The sequence below is a fragment of the Carex rostrata genome, chromosome 13 (assembly GCF_964058835.1).
Source record: "Carex rostrata chromosome 13, lpCarRost1.2, whole genome shotgun sequence".
Lineage (NCBI taxonomy): Eukaryota > Viridiplantae > Streptophyta > Magnoliopsida > Poales > Cyperaceae > Carex > Carex rostrata.
Window position 1 is genome coordinate 4,885,291 of NC_135930.1, and position 14,495 is coordinate 4,899,785.

A 14,495-nucleotide genomic window follows, 5' to 3' on the forward strand; every position below is an offset into this window, starting at 1 on the left:
CTATATCCGTAAATACTTTGTACACGTTAGGCAAAAATATTAAATTTATAAGTTAAATTTTGACATTCATGTGGATTACCTTCAATTCTATAAACTATTTTCCAAATTAAAATTTTAAAATCTTCAAGATTAAATAAAATTATTTAAATAGAAAATAATAACAACATAACAAAATTATTGTTTAAATTTGAAAAAAAAAGATATATTATTTGAGATTTGAAAATTCGGTAGTAATGGCCGATCGGACCCATTTGATTTGCATCAAAATTCGTGCGTACTTGATCTACACGGATCTCAAAACTAACTGCCTGAATCTTAACTTAATGAAAAAAAAAAAAAAAATCTCTTTCCATTCCATCTCATTTCATTTTTTGTAACGTACAAAGGCTCATGGACTAACCGAATTCGGATTCTCCGACATCTCAAACTTTGACTGAATATATGCAAAATTTGAACCATTAATCCATTATGCACGAATCTCAAAGCACATTAATATCGGCCTCCTCCATTTCAAATATGCACTCGAAAATAAATTTACCAGGCTTTGAATTAACTCAAAAGTTTGAGATATCTCAGAAAATACGGACTCAGACTAACCGGGCCTTACATTTAGCGAACAAATATTTGGGGCTGGCCAAGCCCAAGAATATCAACTGGGATATGTTAGCGTCGCTATAGACTCATTGCATTAACGTACCATTTGAGTTTAGATCCGGACCAATTCTAAAGATAAGACTTTTCATAGACCTTTCATAGACTTTTCATCGGTCCTATAAAGAGATTGCTGTCACTTGGATAGAAGATATCTTCAGAATCAAAGATAAGGCAGAGATGTTTTGAGAGCCTTATTATCTTATAATTAAGTCCACGCTCAAGTCAACACATACTCTGTCTCATTTATACCTGGCTGATATCTGCTTCATCCATTTTTTGCTATACCTCACTTGTATCTTTTTAATGAAGTTTTTACATCAAGCAACTCTTCTCTTCATCTTATTCTCCCTTATCATCCCTGGAGCCTTCTCAGTCAATTTGAACACCTCCTACTTCATCCAGTGTGGCTTAATTAACTCCACTTCGACACACACCAATGATAGCCCTCCTCGCACTTTTGTCTCTGACGAGATGTACCTGATCTCCGGTTCAAGCACCGTGGCTTATCAAAACCTGACTATTTCCACAAACCCTCTCTATTCCACCGTGCGCACCTCTTCCGGATCCTCTCCATTCTCTTATCAATTCAATGTTGTACCCAATACTTCCAACATACTACGCCTTCACTTCTCTCCCTATTCCTTCAATGCAAATTTCGTGATAACAACTTTCGATGGCAACAGCTTAAGAAACAATTTTTCTATCTCTGCTCTTACATCGCTCATTATAAAAGAGTTTTTTCTTTGGATGGATTCTGACAAATTGGTACTCAAATTCACTCCACAAAAACTCTCATTTGCTTTTATAAGTGTGATAGAAATCTTCGATGCCACACCCCTGCAATTATTTAATAACATTCGAAATCCAATAAACACACCTGATACATTCAATACGCATCAAGCCTATCAGGGGATGGAAACATTCTATTGGGTAAACATTCCAGGCCCATTGATCACCCCGGAGAATGATACACTGTGGCGAACTTGGGTTACTGATGACCCTTATGTTTATAATGCTGATGCCTCTCAGAATGAATCAGTGTCTACAAAGCTACGCTTCAATCCTCCAGAAGGGAGCTCAGAGGAGATAGCCCCACGGACCATTTATAACACGGCTCGAATAATAAACATCTCTGCTATTCAGTTCATCGCCAATCCTGGATTTAACATCAACATCACATGGAGATTCAGAGTCGACTCAGGGTATTATTATCTTATCCGATTACATTTCTGTGACATTATATCAGAGACCAATGGGCTGGAAGGGCTTGTTTTTACAGTCTATATCATTGATTATTTGGCACTTACAAATAACGTGAGACCTGCTGATTACACGACCTATGTAGAAGAGCCATTCTATATTGATTTTATTTCACCTGTTATGAGTGCACAAAACATAACTGTGAGCATTGGCCTGTATAGGAATGATATTAGTAGTACCATAGGATATGGTTTCCTTAACGGATTGGAGATTATGAAGATGACCAATTATAATCCTTCTATTGCAAGGAAAAAGAACCATGCACCTAGCTATCATCCTTGGACCTATTGGGGGTGCCTTTGTATTAATATTAATTATCATGTTCGGTATTTTTACAACTTGGTACAAGGGATGGTGCCAAACGAATCTTCTAGAAGAAGAAGAGATGCCATATTCATGGTCTCATCAGTATTCTTGCAGAGCAACTAGTGTTGCATCTCCTAGGCTTATTGCCTTTTCTGAAATCAAAACTTCAACAAGTAATTTTGATGAAAGTAGCTTAATCGGGGTAGGTGGTTTTGGAAAAGTTTATAAGGGAAAATTACGTAATGGAACTATGGTTGCTGTAAAACGAGACTCATTCCAATCCAACCAAGGCTTCCCTGAATTCCAGACAGAGATTGAAATTCTATCCAATATCCGTCATCGTCATCTTGTATCCCTCATAGGTTACTGTTATGAGCACTCCGAGATGATACTTGTCTATGAGTATATGGAGAAAGGCACTTTAAGGAACTATTTGTATGGCACAGACTTATTGCCATCTCTTTCATGGAAGCAAAGGCTGGAGATTTGCATCGGCACGGCCAAGGGCCTACAATATCTCCACACAGGGCCATCACGAAATGTCATACATCGTGATGTGAAATCAACTAACATCCTTTTAGGAGAGGGGTACATAGCCAAAGTGTCAGATTTCGGCATCTCAAAACTAGGGCCATGTATAGGCGAGTCCCATGTCAGCACAGCAGTGAAAGGTAGTTTTGGTTATCTCGATCCGGAGTACTTTAAAACCCAACAGCTAACTGACAAGTCCGATGTATATTCATTTGGAGTTGTTCTTTTAGAGGTGCTTTGTGCGAGGCCCGTGATTGACCAAAGCCTTGAGAGAGAACAACTTAACCTCATGGAGTGGGCACTCATGTGGCAACGAAAAGGTGAGTTAGAAAAGATCATTGACCCAAAACTTGTTGGGGAGATCAAGGAGAACTCTCTCAGGAAGTTTGGGGAGACAGCCAAGGAGTGCTTGCAAGAATATGGCATTGATCGGCCGGCAATGGGAGATGTCTTATGGAACTTAGAATACTGTTTGAAGTTACAAGAAACAGAGGTGGATTTGTGCAGATTGCCTTCAAATGTTTCAAGTGCAGACAGCAAATCTGATATAACGACTAGTAATGTGTTTCTCTGATTGTTGTAATGTTAATTCGCAGTTATGTTATTATATTGTACGGTGTGATTGCTATATATAGTCTCACTTATTTTCTGAGATTTCTTACAAATGAATGTTAATTGGCAGTTATGTTATTATGTTGTAATTAATTCGCCTCCGTTTCTATTTGTTTACATCCTCAGAATTTGAACTCTGCTCAGCTTTGTTCCATGTCTCCTCGGGTGAATATTGACTTTTTAACCATTTTTCAGCACTTCAGTGCCAGTGTTGAAGGAATTCATAATTCAGGTCGATACTGATAGAAATTTTATCAATTTTATACTGGCTGAAGATAATATGTTTGCATTTATCAAATCGATTGAAGTTAAATATATCCAAGGACGAGATTTAATTAGTTTAGTAGTGGTGATTTTGCTATTTTTATTTACTAATTTATGAAAAAACTTATTTATATAAAATTTTCTGTAGTTTTTTAAACTAGAAAGAAATATTTTACAAATGTAATTCATGCTATTTTATTTAATTAATAATTTATATCTTGTAAAATTATTAGACCAATAATTATTACTTCTTATATTTTATAATATTTTAGGCTGGTTTTTTTCTATACGTGGAGATTTCAGTCCTCTAATAAATTATGTTTAATTCTTTTAATTAAGAAATCGTAAATAATATTGTTTTCACTTAAACGAAAGCCTTTTTTTAGTTATTGAAAAGATTATTACTGAGAGAAAATATATCCAAAACATGAAAGGCTGCCCGTGGTCCGCAACAGATCACGAACCAAAAACCCACACGGACAATAATCACACCATGTGCCACACAAAATATCCACATAGAAAAAAAATTAAAGCAACATAAATATAATACAAGGAACGACTCAGATGCCCCCAATCGATCCAACAGCGCTGAAGGGTTCAGTTACTGTAGATCTACACTAACTGGTCCTTCATACTTGATATGTATTAACAAATTGTTTATAATGTACAAATATTAATAACAGTTGAAACAAATAGGCGTCCAATTTTCAAGGGAATAAAGATGGTAAAAGGCCTTAATTTATTTCGAATCCCATACTGAGAAAGCACTAGCAGATTTCATCCACTTGTCAGTAATTTCAGGATAGTGCCGGTCGATCACATCTCTTAGGCCCTCTGTTGTATTAACCCATTGCAGCCCCTTCTTAGTGTAGGTCTTTTCATTGAAATAGCTTGTGAAAAATCGATCTCCTTCTAGCCTCCTGTTGCCATGAAATTTTACATCAATATTTATATCTGAACTGATTACTTACGGGTAGTAATTCTCAATTTAGTACTTATCGCATTTATATATTTTATTTCTATGTTAAAACTGGCCTTTCAATTGGATGTATCTGGTACTATCCTTGATGTACCAGTACCATTTCAGGATCTGGTACTATCCTGTATGATATATGTATGTGCTTGTTCCTCCCTTTTTTACTTTTGTTTCGGTTAATGTATAAACAATCAAGTTTAACATAGGCAAAATTGTCAATATTTAACATTTAATTACATTCAGAAAAAGCTTGGGATCCAATTTTATACTTGGTATTTTTTTTCTAATATTAAATATTGATTAAAACAAAATTTGACCTTGATGCCATCAGGATGAAAATGTTAAATGCGGTTTCGCTTATGGCAAAGCCCTTGATCTTTTTCTCTGCTAAGAGGCCTACAAGAAGATCCAACTTCTCTACATCGTCTCCATATACTTCACTTAAAATTTTTACCGCTTCCTTGTCACTTGTCAAATCCTCCCATTTTTCTATTGGAGGTAGTAGTAGTTTCCTCCTAAACACATTGTACCTTGATACACTTCTCTCCCTATCACGATATACTTTCATAGTAAAACAAAAAAATGGTATTAGAGATGAAATGATAACTATATAGATGTATGGAAATGATAAATATTTTTGGGAATGACAATGAAATGAGAACTACAAATCTACTACACACAGTACGTAAACTATTTAAATCAGCATGACATTCCAATTTTGTATGGTTATACTGTTGTTTATAACAATGCAGTGATATACTTCATCTTTTTCAATATAGTGTACATGTGAAGTTTTTCTTACTTCTTAGAGTATGCTACAATAATAGTAATAAGAAAATAGTATTATGATTTACGACTTCATATATTTCTCAGTAAGAAGTAAGAACATCTACTATCTGGTTATAATAGTAATCAGATGCGTTGAACGGTACCAGAATGACCCCATTTTTGTTGTTGTGTACATTAGGATTAATTAATAGTATGCTAATCGCAAAAGGAAGAGCTAGTATTTTATTCTAGTAAACACCGAAATCAAATGATTATAAATTTCTACCAGAATAAATTATTTTTCTTTACATAAAAGTCTTGTATTTGGTATGAACTATGAAGGCAATTCTGGTACCAATTTACTTGGTACAGTATCAGGATCATCTACTGGTAGTTACCCATTAGGTTTAAGCATTGTACCTTCTAGGGCTGCAAGGTCGATATGATCAGGTCGATTGGTACCATCCATATTTTGTGGTATGACATCTCTGAAGAAACTTGGGTAGTTCCAAAGTTCAAGTGCTCCACATGCTTGATGTCCCATCAATACTGTCTGTTTTTCAAATCCAATTTCTGATAGCAGTTTCTCCCCTTTGATACCCAATAAATCTCCAATATCGATGCTATTTGTGACACACACAAAAAAAGGTATTATTTTATTTCCAGTGCGCATCCGGGACCACCAATTAAACTCTAGTCAGGATTTAAGTCAGAGGTGGACAAAAGGTTTCGGGTTATCGGGTTACCAAGTCATTGGACAAAATTAACTTATATTCTTGAATTAACTTTAATCAGTCTCACCAAATTCTAAATCAGATTTAAACATAAATCAAGAAAAACATTAATAGTCAACAATTTTAGTCAATTATCAGTTGCAATTAGCAATTTAATTCATTCGATTGAATTGTAGTATTGAATTGTGAAAGGACAAGGGTAGGCAATTTAATTTCTCAGAGTATGCTAGCCAACATATTTATACTATTTCATACCCGATTTTAAAATTTCAGGTGCCTACCCCTGTTACATGGTGTCTCCGCCACTGATTAAACTATACATTTGGCATTAACAATTTTTTCTTATTTGCTTAATCTTATTTTTCCTTGTTCCATTTCTTCTTCTTTTTTTTTTTTATCATTTTGATTTTTGAATTACAAGGCAAATAAAAGATAAGAGGAAAAATAAAAGATTTTAGAGAATACGTACTCTTCCAGGTATGGCGGAGATTTTGTTTGGTCGGGTTCAGCTTTTGGATCTCTGAGCTTGAGAGTGCTCGGTAATAAGGGATGCATTCTATAAACACTGGTGAACTCTTCAGTTAAAGAATAAGGGTTGGACAGGGGATCAATCATGCTGTTTTTGTAATGCAGTTGAGACAATCGATCACCTTTTTGTAACATGCCCCCTAATTTCACGAATCTGGACTTGGATAGCACAACACAATAACTTCTCTTATAACTGTGAACAATTGTCAGATTTATGGCTCTTAGATGCATGTATACCCCTTAAAGACTGTTTCTTATTAGAATTGATAAGAGCAGCCACCATTTGGGTTGTCTGGTTAGCTAGGAACAAAGTGTGTTTTAACAACACACCAATACCAACAGTGGCTTCTTTAGGATCTCATATTATTTCTCTAACCTCTTATTGGTGTAAAGCAAATTCAGATGACTCTTTTTTTAAACTAACTTTGATTCTTCCAATGGATGTAACCTTTTTGTCACAGGCATGCGCTATAACCCTATCGGGGATAGATACATCAGAGGAGGAAAGCAATTTCTGGGATTCCAAGGACGATCCTGATCATGGTCTCGAGGGGTCCAACCTCTCTGAGTATCTACGTGACCGTGTAGACTGTGATGCCATAGATGCCGAATACTTTGCTGTCTCTGACCCGGCTACTAATACTAGTTCATCTCATACCAGCTCATCAGTTGCTTCTTAGTTACCTTAAAAATTGAAATATGATAATACTCTATCCTTTCTTGTATAATATGACCTTACTCTGTTAGCTTCGCTCTTGAATGCTTTAGATATCTGGTAGTTGCTTTTCAACTGCCCATATTTTATGTTTTTCTAAATGATTTAGATATCTGGCAGCTGCTTTCCATCTGCTCAGATTTTATATTCTCTGTGTAATATTTTGGAGTTACTTTGGACTTGCTTCTAAGCATGTTTTGTAATTTCGTACCAGTTTCTAAGGAAACAGGTGGTATAATACCACTTTTATCAAAAAAAAAAAAAAGAATAAGGAACTCCATGGTTGTTTGGTTTCTTTAATCCCACAAGCCCACCCAACACGGGTCCACCTATGTGGCCGAATGTATCTTTTATTCCCTTACCCAACAATCCATACCTTCACAACGGAAAGGAGAAATATGTTTTATTGGTGTTATCATTATGATTATCATAAACATAGAACTCTGTTTTATGGGCGTGCACTTAAAATTTCCATTATCAGTTGGTAATCGGTGGTTCGAAATCATTTTATTACTGCAAATACATAAAATTTGATAAATTTACATATCAGTTGCGTGCATTCCTGCATTCAAGGTTTTAGTTTTGAGAAGCTCGACTGTCCAATCAATTGTGTGAACTTTCGCAATGACAGCAGAAGTAACTAATCTTGCATGACGGTATAACTCTTCGTCTGATAGTTTTGGATATTCTTTCTACGTACGTACAGGTAAAAAAAATATCATCATTAATTCTTCTTCAATTTATTACTATTTATAACATAATTCAAGCAACAAAAATTCCAACTCTTGTTTCATCTCCCTACTGAGAAACATCATCAACATTAATTTTTCATCTTATTTTTCCTAATACATGGATTCCATTTCCAGTACATGTAAAAAAATGCATCTTATTTTTTCTTGTTACCTTTAATGCATCACAAACAGCATTATCTTCTTTAGTGAAGAGTGCTTGTAAGATGGAAACCCCGGCCCAACTGTTGCGCACATCTCCAGAAATGGCGACGCCATTGCCTCCATGCAAAAGAAGGCCGTCATTTCCAATCTTTAGTTTTCCATCAACAAAAGTCCTGACATTGTCCAGTTTTTGCTCGTTTGCTCCATATATTGCACTCCCGTCCCTTATTTCATTTAATTTACATAATTCGACAAAATTAGAACTGTTGTAGTCGTCACATATCATTGCATGTAACCACACATGTTTCAGTACTATTTTATAATTAGTTTGGGTCTTTCTTTTATACCAGGATTAATGTCCTCCAATTTACCGTGAATAAGGTTTTAGTATAAAGATATTATATGCTAGACATTAGAAAATATTATAAAAACTAAAATATGGTCCAGAGTAATAAAATATGATCATATCCTCTTAATTTATTTTTCTTGATTCAACTAAGTCAACCATCTTAATTTTTGTAAAAAAAAAACAAAAAACAACCTCTTTTATTTTTCTTATACATCAATTACTATAAACAGATATGAAATATTAATTTATTTTTTCTCGTCTTAGTTTTTTTTTTTTTTTTTTTTTTAAGGTTAGTGCCTTTTATGTGCCTAGCTACCAACAATTCAATTGATAAAATAAAAAATATATTTACAACAAATAAAGTGATTATAATTCCTAGATCTACTCCTTTAGTCTCATGAAATCCTCAAAATTACTCAAAATTACTCTAGTCACCCTCTAAATTCTTTGATCTATTCTTCTAATACTACTTGTATACACTCATAAGAGAACAATGTCAAATATAACCCTAAAATTTGGGATATCTTCCAATTTACTCACCACCATGCCGTGCGGGTATTGGAGTGACCGGTTATTATTCCCTCAGCATTTGTAGGTATCTCTTTTGTGGCAAAGAACTTGAATGACTTGAGTGGGCATTGACTAGCTACTTCTTCAGGAGCAACTATTTCAATCTATTTTTATTCATCTCAAAAAGAAAAGAAGTAAATAATACGCACCTAATTAAAGATCGATGACAATATAATATATGCTATCAAAATTTCAGCAAAAATTAATGATGAAGACATCAAAAATATATGAGTTTAATTAGTAGACGTACATCTATAACTAGTTTATAATTAACCCTATACTTGAAGAATGTAAATAATTTTCAGAACTGACCCTGATTTATTAATAATGTAGCAAGTCAATAAAAAACTAATTAAAAATTGATCATGCATTCTATTATATGAACCTATAAAATGTTTTGAAACATTTTTGTAACAGATTGTGTGCAAGTTAATTAAAATTGCATGAAAAATCATGTTATAATACATCTGTTCAGTTACAAAATAATTATACTTATTTTTTAAAATGTGTAAACATTTTTGTTATCAGGCATTGATATATTAGAGTGCAAATGAGGAATGCAGATATAAGAATACAATTATCACTTCTCACAGAAAAATAAAATATAGATCTTCATTAGTAAAATATATCTCTGTACTAGGTGTAACCAAGAATCAAAATAGTATAGACACCAGTATTTTCTCTGCTGCTTGGTGTACTGAGTATTTGAGATCATGTATTGATGTGTCTTGTTAGTAAGAACTTGAAATCATGTACCTGATGTGTATCCTCGAGGTGATCCATCCAGTCATGCACCATGAACTGTATCCATGCAGCAGCTAGTATATTAAATTGCTTTCCTGTGTCCTTGTATTTTTTTCTAGCCAACAGCTTTGTTGCCACTACCATTGGATCTGGACTCATCAACTGAACCACACAAAAAAAAAATCAAATAAAGAGAACAATTATACATGAGTCATGATCTGACAATTGTACAGATGGTCAGTTGCGTGCGCCACTGTTCTGCCATATGAAATTAGGTAAAATCCCACAAGACAAGAGACAAGAATTATGACATCTTCAAATGCCTTAGATAAAAAAAATATTTAAAAAAACTAGATAATTAATCAATTTGTTCATTTAGAGTGTATGTAGATCAGGTCCCTTCCAAGAGACGTCTTGTCTTCAATAAAAATAACGCGAGTTTTTTTTCATTTGCTTGAGGAAGGCATGCATGCATGGTAGTTGATTATAAAAAGTAAAACCAGCAGTTAAATTATTGACAAAAATTTCCTCTTATCTTTAGGTTTTTTGTAAGTTTGCTGCTTTGACTATTATTTCAGGTTTATCTGATTTTCATTAGACGTTTAATAGGTCAAAGTGTCAATTTATTTTAGTTTAGTACCTCATTCTTTTGATCAACTGGATCCATGTTTCTCCCAAAAAAGGTGTCTTGGCTACCAGCCTCAGAATTATCTGGGTCGTTGTACTTTCCATCTCCAGTGCGGTACAGGTAATTATCAGGGTTAAACTGTGTACCCTGAGAGTTACCAACAGGTAACAGATTGTATTTTTCAAGGAGGCTCCGCCGGGTGTTCAAGTAAAGTAAACCGATTAGCACCGGCATCTTGTGCCACTGCAGGTTTCCCTTATCCAATGAATGAACCAGCTGCATGCATGGAAGAAGAGAATAACAATTACACAATTAGAAACCACACAACATGGAAATAATTAATATACTCAAACTCTTTCCAAAATAAAAAAAAATTGAAAACAAAAATTATGTTTCTATACATTAATTAGAAGAAAATTTATATTTTTATCCTTCTTTAAATTCTTTTTTTTTTTCAAACAAATTGTCCTTCTCTTCAAAATTTTAAACAATATGCCCTTGTGGGCATTGCTTTACTTCTCTTTCATTCACTTCATGCTATTTCATGTTTCTTGTAATCCCTCTCATTTTTAATTATGGGAAAAGGAAAATTGAAAAAACATTAATTTTATGCACCCCTTATTTCTATTAAGAAATTTTTTTTAGTTGCTTCTATATTAATATTAATATTAATAAAGGAAAGAGCTTCGTCGGAAATGAAGCTAGAGATAGAGTTATGTTCTTATTAATTGTTCTTATTGGACTTCTCAGTAGTTAACATTTTTAATTGTATAACTGGATATATATATATATATATATATATATATATATATATAGATATATAGACAGAGAGAGAGAGGAGTGATCCACTTACGGCATTTGTAAGTTATAACATCTTATAATAATTCAGATTTGTGATTTTCAAATTTCAAACAGTCGATCCAAACCGTTCAACATGATATCTATATTAAAAGATGCTTGGAAATCAAATTTTACATTTTTTTTTAAAATTTTATTATTTATTAAGTATTTTACAAAAAAAAATTCAATGATTGAGAATTGTCTACAAACAACATTTTTGTAAAATACTTAATAAATAGTAAAATATTCAAAAAAAATGTAAAATTTCATCTCCAAGCACATTTTAATATAGAGATTATGTTGAATGATTTGGATCAACTGTTTGGACTTTGAAAATTGCAAAACCGAATTGTCGTAATATGTTGTTAGTGGATTTAATTATAAGAGAAGATAGAAAGGATAATATCCTTGAATTTGTTGAAACATCTATGTTCGCATTAATTATACTAATATTGTATACTAATCATCAATTATCCATTTTAATTTCGCCATCTCCTTATTGTTTTAACTTTTTTCCTTGATTTTGTAACTTACGATATCTCTTTCGTTTTATGTGGTATTTAGATAGCTAATCCACTAATTAAGGTAGCTAGCTTTATATTGTATACGTCAGTACATATTTTCGTGATGAAGAAAAGTTTACTAGGACTCCCCAATCTCTTAATTTGGGGCTGATGTGTCACTTTATAATTATTATATACATTCTGGTGCAACAACAACGCCTTCACAAGATGATGTCTAAATTACATCAATATCTTGTGGCTTATTATATTTTATGACATTGGGAAGTTTTTAATTATTACTTTAACATTTTTTACGCATCAAAATGAAGTCAGATCATATAGCTTTCATATGCATACGAAAGAAAGAAAAGTCCATCGATCAACTCTACATACAATCTTATTTATTATTTGAAATTTAAGAATTTTCAAATTATTGAACCATTTTAAAGAACTGATGGAGAAACATATTAACATAGGAACCCACATTTAACTATATTTTATTTCTTGTAGGTGGGTTGCAAAAAGAAAAACCGAAATATTTAAATTAGATAATTAGGTTTTTGGGTAGCTCATCATGATCTTTACTGTAGGAGCTTGTAATTAACTATAATCTATTATGTACGTACGCTGCAATATTGGAAATCAGTTTTGGATAGTGGAAAAGATAAATAGTTACTTGTAAAATATGATTAGTTTTTTGGTGGTCTGAATTCGATCATTTTTTTTGTTGTTTTGAGAAGAGAGTTGAGGTCAAGCTACCCATCTGTCTAATATGCATAATCGATCTCCTAACTGGATCTTGAATCGGTGATCTCCGGTCTTTACGGAAAGTATATACAGAAGGGCTTGAAACTGAGATTTTTTGGTTGTTGTGAATAATTGGATATACGAGTTTATTCTTAGTTTTATTATTTTGGTTCAAATGAATAAGAAAATATATACCTAAGGGCTACAGTGAAAAATGATGAGATATAGCTAGTTCTGTTTTCTATTTCAAATGGTAATTTATATTTCTCTGTTCTTTTAGAAAACTCTGAAGCGTATTGTGCCTTGTAAACTTTTAGATTTTTTTTTTGTATCTTCTATTCTTCTTACATCTTATCTTTTACTAGTATATATGGTCTTTTTAATTGAAGAATAATGTCAAACTTATACTTCTATTACCGATTTTTTAATTTCAGAAATGTAAAATATAAAATTAAACCTCTAGAAAGATAATAAACGAAATTTTGTCTTCCCAACTCTCAAATTTCTTTATCGTTTTTCTATGCGGAAAGTATTGTGCCTTGTTTTTTCAACTTTATTAAGTTTGCATTTGTGTACGTATAGCAATTATTTAATACATATAGATAAACAAATATTGCCTAAAAGCTATTTGTGGTCGCATGAGGTGAAGGAAGAGGAGGATAAAATAAGACAGAAAAAAGATTTATTATGGAGAATTAATGCAAAAAAAAAAATAACTATGTTTGGATGTAGCGAGAATAGTGAGAATAGCGGGAACAGCGAGAACAATGCTATTCCGATCTATCCAAACATACTCCCTGAACAACGAGAATAGCATTGTTCTCGCTGTTCTCGCTATTCCTACAAAAACATGGAATAGCAAACTACTCTCTCAAATGTTCAATCACTGTTCTCGCTATTCTAAATGTTCAATCCAAACAACATTCCGAATAGCTTTGAGTTAGCGCTATTCTTAAATAGTAGCTATTCTAACTATTCTTAACCTACTATTCTCAACAGCAACTATTCTAGCTATTCTCTAGTGCATCCAAACGTATATTGCTGCAAGCCTACAAGGCATGTAAATAACAAACATTTTTTTGTTTAAAAAAAAAAGAAGCATATTGCTGTCACGTACGGTTTTCAAATAGATTTGTTGTCCATGCTAAAAGTATATAAATAAATTTGTCGTTAATATATAATTAACTATCCCAAAAAAAATTATGCATGCATATATCTCCTCTCATTATCTCACACTAAACGAGGGCTAAACCATTAGTCACATATATATTATATATACGTACTAATTTCCGCCCATAATAAGATCATTTGACCATAAACAATACCATATATATATAAATGTTGATTTTGCTCCATGAATATTTGCTAAAGAACAATGTAAAGTAATATGTAAAGGTTATATATCAAATAAGAACTTGATTACTATCAACAAAATTAAGAACGTACAATGAAGCCAAGCTTGTCACCAAAAGACATCCTTCTGAAAAGATCACGGAAATCTGGATGGATAAAAGGCTTGCCAAAACACAAACCCATGGCTGCAAATAGATTAATTGTTTGTATGATATAGAGTTAGACGATGAGGGGAAATTAATGTACTCTTTGGATATCATCATCACAAGGTATAGGTGTTGTTATTTATAATAGAAGAAAGAAAAATAATATCCTTTGATTAATTTGTTCAAACTTGCTACGTGCGCATGTGTATTGCATACTATTAATCATTATTGTCCATACTACTCTCTACCCTATTATTTTAACATTTTCCTTGATTGTGAAATATACGAGATCTCGCATTTTGTGGTCTATGGCTAATCCGCTAAGATATATAGCTTGATATTCAATACGTCAGTATATCTTTTCGTGATGAAGA

General features: G+C 32.9%; 1 protein-coding gene and 1 pseudogene across 2 annotated transcripts; one reads left to right on the forward strand and one right to left on the reverse strand.

The window, feature by feature from the left end:
- The first annotated feature begins 931 nt into the window (after positions 1-931).
- On the forward strand, positions 932-3,410 carry LOC144564686 (putative receptor-like protein kinase At5g59700 pseudogene; annotated as a pseudogene). Its single transcript, XR_013514701.1, has one exon. The product of XR_013514701.1 is annotated as a putative receptor-like protein kinase At5g59700 pseudogene (transcript).
- A 737-nt stretch (positions 3,411-4,147) lies between these two features.
- LOC144564684 (alpha-dioxygenase PIOX-like) lies at positions 4,148-14,221 on the reverse strand. The gene is made up of 11 exons (XM_078314286.1): positions 14,069-14,221; positions 10,545-10,808; positions 9,917-10,066; positions 9,131-9,264; positions 8,252-8,465; positions 7,892-8,040; positions 7,611-7,724; positions 6,575-6,688; positions 5,792-5,994; positions 4,921-5,164; positions 4,148-4,547 (listed from the first exon to the last, which is right to left on the reverse strand). The coding sequence occupies exons 1-11, from the start codon at positions 14,156-14,158 to the stop codon at positions 4,367-4,369; spliced, it is 1,857 nt and encodes a 618-aa protein (XP_078170412.1). The 5' UTR covers positions 14,159-14,221; the 3' UTR covers positions 4,148-4,366.
- Positions 14,222-14,495: the final 274 nt, after the last annotated feature.